General features: G+C 43.6%; 1 protein-coding gene across 4 annotated transcripts in view; it reads left to right on the top strand.

The window, feature by feature from the left end:
- The first annotated feature begins 1,544 nt into the window (after window positions 1-1,544).
- Window positions 1,545-6,224, top strand: part of LOC147425628 (uncharacterized) — a 71,602-nt gene continuing 66,922 nt past the window's right edge. Inside the window, exons 1-2 of one of the 4 annotated variants that reach the window (XM_086499881.1) lie at window positions 1,545-1,772; window positions 1,931-2,021. In XM_086499881.1, coding sequence (XP_086356007.1) covers window positions 1,697-1,772; window positions 1,931-2,021 — 167 coding nt within the window. In that variant the 5' untranslated portion in view covers window positions 1,545-1,696. The remainder of the gene's footprint in view (window positions 1,773-1,930; window positions 2,022-6,224) is intronic. The other 3 variants (XM_086499879.1, XM_086499883.1, XM_086499880.1) reach the window with 3 other exon arrangements.

Genomic DNA, 6,224 nt, shown 5'->3' with positions numbered 1-6,224 from the left:
TGACTATGAAGACATTGACCAAACTGCATCAAAGATTATTGCTCCTATCTTGAGAGCAGCTGCGAGTGATATACATGCAGGGACACTACCCGAACTTGTCCTCGAGAAACAAGTGCATGTCTATCGTGATGCATGTCGTATACATAACAACACTGGTAAGTGCAAGTATGGGTTTCCATATAATATCCATCAAAACCCTCTCCCATTCTTGGACCCTCATTGCTTGAAGTGGATGTGTTATTGACCAAGTTTCGAGCATCGAAATGTTGTGCCGTACCACCCATTCATACTTCTCGTTTGGGGAGCTCGTATGAATATGCAACATGTCAAAAACTTGTCAATATCATATTATTTGCTCAAATACACAATGAAGGATGAGACCATTGGTACACTTAACATATCTGCAAAATCGGCCATCAAATTTTCTTAGAGGGATTGGACAAGAGTAAACTGCAATTAATAGCTGCATCCCTACTAACCAAACCAATTTTAACGACAAAGACTGCATTGATTTGCTTGCAGATTCCCATTATATCAAAAGATTCAAAAGCTCCATTATTCCCATTGTAAGTATAATACCACAAGCTCCAGAGAATACAACATCTTGCAAGCTCACTTGCAGCACTACACGAAATATACATACCTAAAAGAAAAAAGAAAAATATGAAATCTTCAAAATCTTGATAATGTCTTCTTTGTCTTGTCTTCCATGTTCCAGTTTAATGTGGTCGCATTCATATACCCTTTGATAACTTTAATTGGACTTAGTTTTGGAATGCAATCTCCCGAATTTACAAAACCATGGGTCAGCGCTAGCAATCCCTTCTCGGCGTAAGAGCCGGGCCTCACTATGTACTAGTGAATTTAGTGAGATTACTTTGATGCAATTAAAATGTGGTAACATATATTTTTCACACTTTTAAGGGTATCAAGCGGACAACTTCCAAAATCATCCCCCTTTTTCCTTGTATTAAGAGCTTTTCAAATGTACTAGCAAATGAAAACTCAAGCCTAGTTTCTAGGTGGACTTGCACAATGTGATTTGGTGTATTTTTGATAAGTTGAAAAATAACTCTTTCTATCAAACATTTAGCGAGACCACATACTTAGGCCTTTGTCACACAAGTCCGCCCGGACATGTGTGTATATGAGTTGGCAAAATTTCATTGGTTGGTTGCCATGTCTGTCAAAACCTGGATCCGTCCAACTTTACCCCCTTGACCATTGTCGGCCAAGTATTGGACATGAGAAAATTCTACGCAGGAGGTGCTAAGAGTGGGCCTGGACTGCATAGGTTTTGCTCATAGGCCTGCATAGTTGCCAACAGGCTGGGTCTGATTGGTGCTAATATCAGCGAAAAAAGATACATATAAGTTAGTCTTTGCCTGCATGAGACACTACAAGCGCTTGAACATGCTATTTGTAAGCCTATCCAACACTCGTGTGTGACACGGGCCTTAGTATTTCTCCTTTCATAATACCACTTATACCTTAGTGGGACCCGGCTCTAAGTTTGTGTAGAATGTCAATAGTGAGGAGAATGCAACCGCCCACCTGTGCTTAAGAGACCAATCACATTGAGGACTCCAACTCTGAACAGGACCATATACCTAAGGAGCGGCAGACAGTGAGCTTCCTTCTTCACCAAGTCTCTCCTCGCACGCGTGGGCGCCGCAAACACCCTTCACAGCGAAAAATGGCGGCTGAAAACAAGAGTAGTACAATGGAAGACATCAGACAATGGGTCTCCGAACACAAACTCCGATCTGTGGGTATGCCATAGCCTGCTCTCGCTTCTCCCCCACCACATCACACACACACACACACACACACACACACACACACACCCCCAGAAAAAGAAGAGAGAGAGGGAGAGAAATGCTAAACCTTTTATCTTAAGAGTGGTTTGAGATTGTGAGCGTTTCTGCAGGTATTGTATGGGTTTCTGGAGTGGCAGCTTCGCTAGCTTACAACTGGTCGAGACCTCACATGAAGACCAGCGTCAAGATAATGCATGCCAGGTTAAAATTTTGTTTATCTGCACATGTTTAAAGTTTTTGGGCTTGATGCCACTCTACCTTATCTGAGGTTGCCATTTTGATGAGTGTATTTGCTAATCTTTTGTTCTGATTTTTCCCCGTCTTCAAAATTTCGTCTGTAGAGTCCATTTTTATCTGTTTTCATCAATCTAGATATGCAATCATCTTGTTGTACTTTTTAGTGATGCATGCACCATCATCAGTTTAATAGCTCAAAACATAAATTGTGTATTCTATGTATGAAAGCATCTCCTGCTTGTCTTGTTGTTGTTAAGGCTGCAATTGTGCACCAGGACTTGTAGAAAGGCATCAAGGAAGTGAAGGCTGGGCTCCTGAGATTGAAAATGGATGGGTACATGGTAGTTAGAGATTTCTTTTTACGAATGTAACCAAGCAGAGAAGTGGTGACTAGTTGGCCTCACAAAGAAATTGTGTACGTTCTAGAACGGGCACAACCGAGTGGGAAGAGGTGGAAAGCTGTGTGAGTGCTCCAAGTGACTCTACAAGGGATGAGACAAGGAAGAATAACCTTGTTGGTGTCTCTTGGAGGGTAGCTTCATGCAAAAACAAAGTGTACACGTACAACTTCTCTCTTTCATATTGGAATCAAATAGGCAAAAGACAGATTGCACAATTGTCAAAAAAATTGAGGAATTAACTCTTATGAACATCGAGGAAGATGCAATTGGTATGGGTGCAAGGTGCAGGAAACATATGGGGTGCTTGTGGGATGTTGATGTTATACCTTCTCTGCATAGCTATTGGTATCATCGCTTTGTTAATTGCTCAGCCATTGTAATGGGTGAAATTCTTGCTAACACTTGAGACCATTGTTGTGGAAAGCTTTGAAATAGATTTTGAAATGGGCATGAATGCAGAGATTGATAGGGAAATTTTAGAAAGGGGGAAGAGAAAATGCCACGTTTCTTGGAAACCACGTGGGAAAATCTTTTAGGGAGGTCACGCATGCGCTTCACATGCATGAATTGTAATGTTTTTCAAACTATTTAGCTATCTAGACCCCAAAGCCTTCAAATGATGGAGACTTCTAGTTTAACCATTTTGAATCATCTCGCATGTTGATAACTCTCAACCCAACATCTCTCCTTGGTGCCAACTTGCCCAAGAGTGCCTCTGCCAAATGGCACATACTACAACGTCACTTGAATGACATGCCTCCAACACCATCTTAATGTTTGAGCTCCCAACCCTTTCAAGCTGCCTTGAGGCACATGTGCTTGGGTTTGTTAGAGTTTTGGCATCTCAAGTGAATTGCCCAATGTGATCCCATTATTTAGTTTGGCTTTTAAGGTATTTATTTTACTTATTTGTCAAAAGTCTGGGTAGGGCAATTTACTGAGGTTGCTTTATAAGCAACCCTCAACCCCCATTGTATTATCATCATTCCATTGCCAAGGTTGGTTGCTCTCTCTCTCTCTCTCTCTCTCTCTCTCTCTCTCTTTCTCTCCCTCTCTCTCTCTCTCTCTCTCTCTCTCTCGCTTTCTCTCCTTGGTCTCTACGCTTCTGCATCGTTGACTTTGACATGGTATCAGAGCCTTGGTGGAGCAAGGCGATACCGTGAGAAGAAACCCGGAGAAGTTGTAGAGTTCTTTCACTTAGCAGGTGGCGCCATCCAATCCATTCACAACAATCGACTTGTCAAAACGTGTTTGTTTTGGTGTCGTTTTTTTCCCCTCTTGGCATCCTCCCATACTTTCCCTGCACTATGGTGTGTTTTAGAACGCAATCCCCAAGTAAGTCTTGCCGCCTCTTCGCTTTCTCCCTTTGCAAGTTCTCAGCGTTTTAACACTCATGCTGCAGAAGGGCCCCTTCCACCACAGCGCTTCATGTCCCTCCCCATCTTGCGTTTTAAAACGTTGACGGCGGCTCCTTGGGCAACGACAATGGTCCTCTCCGACCCCCCCTACCTGCTATGTTTTGAAACGCAGGTAGCGCTACTAGCGGCGACTCCCCTTGTGTTTTGATAAGCAATCCCGAGGAGTCCCTCGACGGCGACGACACCCATGCAGTGTGACATAAAAACGCGTTTCATGCGGATGAAACCCCGAAACTCCGAAACGTTTTGCCGAAACGCATGAAACGGACAGGCATTTTTTATGAAACGTTTAAAATTGGGGCTTTTTTTCCAAAAACTTTGTTCAATAGAAGTACTTTGCTAAATGAATCAATGATGCATCATTTATGATTTATGAAACTAGTGGCCGTGTTTTAACTTTCATCAATATTGAACATCTCTTTGATCGTACTCGCTTGAAGTCGCTTCTAAGCAGTGAGCACTGAGCAGTGAGTACGTCTCTCTCTCTCTCTCTCGTGGACATTAAAGTCTAGAGTCATGTGTGCTACATTATATACATATTTATCATATTTTATTAATATATAATTTAATGTCGTTTATGAAACCCGTTTCATGTTTTTGACGCTATGAAACGGAACGTTTCAAAACCTCGAAACCGCGAAACGATCGAAACCACGAAACATTTCATGTCACACTGCACCCATGACGACCACTATTCGCACCTTTCAAGAACTAGTTTTTAGGAACGTTGGGTTCTTCGGATTGGTGGAAGTGAAAAAGTTGAAGATTAAAGGGTTGAGGAAACGGCCGTCTAAGTGACGAAGAAGAAAAAATGCTTTCTGGAGGCCTCTGAACGCAGAGTCCGTGGATCGGCTTTTGAAAAGCGGCAAGGAGAAAAGCCACGACAGTGTTCTTGGGAGCAACGTGAAAGGAGGAATCTTGGAGCCCAAGAGAGGGGCATCTAAAGACGGCTTCCTTTTGGCTTGGGAAGTCAAGAAGAAGTTTTGCAAAGGGAAGAGAGGAAGCAGCTTTGGTTTTGGGAAGGTGGCAGGTTGTACTGGATTGGAAGGGGAGGGGTGAAAGTCGATCGGCTTAGGGCGAAGCGGCTTGGTGGAGTTGTCTGCGGCCAAACCTTGGAGAAGGAACCCTTAATATCTAGATCACGTAATTTCAACATGGCCTCCCCTTGCTGGAGCGCCCGCGACGACAACCAAAACCAACAAATGGCTATGGATTGTGGATCAACCATCCAGTTAGTAGTTTAGGAAGTCAGGAAGAAGTTTTGCAAAGAGGAGAGAGGAAGTAGCTTTGGTTTTGGGAAGGTGGCAGGTTGTACTTGATTGGAAGGGGAGGGGTGAAAGTGGATCCGCTTAGGGCGAAGCGGCTTGGTGGAGTTGTTTGCGGCCAAACCTTGGAGTGCGAGAAGAAACCCTTAATATCCAGACCACGTAATTTCAACATGGCCTCCCCTTGCTGGAGCGCCCGCGACGACAACAACCAAAACCAACAAGTGGCTATGGACAGCGGATCAACCATCCAGTTAGCAACCTATGCTTTGACATGGTTCTCAAGGAAACCGACAAATTGTTTGGCTCGAGATTGTGAAGCCAAAAGCAAATGGACGAGTTCGCTAGAGGACAGAGGCAAAGCGAAGCTTGACAGGGATGACAATACGAGTACTCAGTTAGTTGCCTCCGTACCCACGAGGTCTGACAACCATTGGTATAGATGTGACTTGACGTGTTGTTTGGCTCGGGAGTTTGAAGCCAAAGGCAAAAGCAAGAACACATAAATAGTCAAAAGACAAAGACAAGCTGGACAGAGATTACAGTAATAAAGATTGATAGAGGAGATGGACATGGCACACCTGGCGGCGGCCACAATGGCCTCGACGTCAAATTTCTAGTCAGAGCAATTAAGGCCACTAGCTTCAGCCAGAGAGAGGCTTGTGAGTAGCGGAGAGGGGCAAACAGTGCACCGTATAATTAATTTGGACCCTTGTGTTGGAGTTCAAGTTGTCGGTGTTTTGAACCAGTAGGTCAGAGTTCAAGGCACATGCATCTGGCAGGGAATCAATCAGACGTATCTAAAACACTATGGATGAGTGCACCTCCATTGTTGTTGGTCAGATTATGGACAGGATGTGTTTCAAAGTTCATTTTTCGAAAGTATATTCGGATGTGATGTGTTCACAATTCATGAATGGAGATTTTTGGACGTAGCATGGTAAGTAGGTTAATTCTCTAAAAGACAATCGATGCTCAAGATGGAATTCTTCTAAGGTACAACGTTGAGGGCAGCATAACCGACGTGTATCCAGTGGAAAGGATCCTCTACTGGGTGTCCATGTAGCTTCTTCATCGACTTGG

Source organism: Adiantum capillus-veneris, chromosome 25 (assembly GCF_014529385.1).
Source record: "Adiantum capillus-veneris isolate H3 chromosome 25, ASM1452938v2, whole genome shotgun sequence".
NCBI classification, from domain to species: domain Eukaryota; kingdom Viridiplantae; phylum Streptophyta; class Polypodiopsida; order Polypodiales; family Pteridaceae; genus Adiantum; species Adiantum capillus-veneris.
This window is presented reverse-complemented; position numbering and strand designations above follow the sequence as displayed.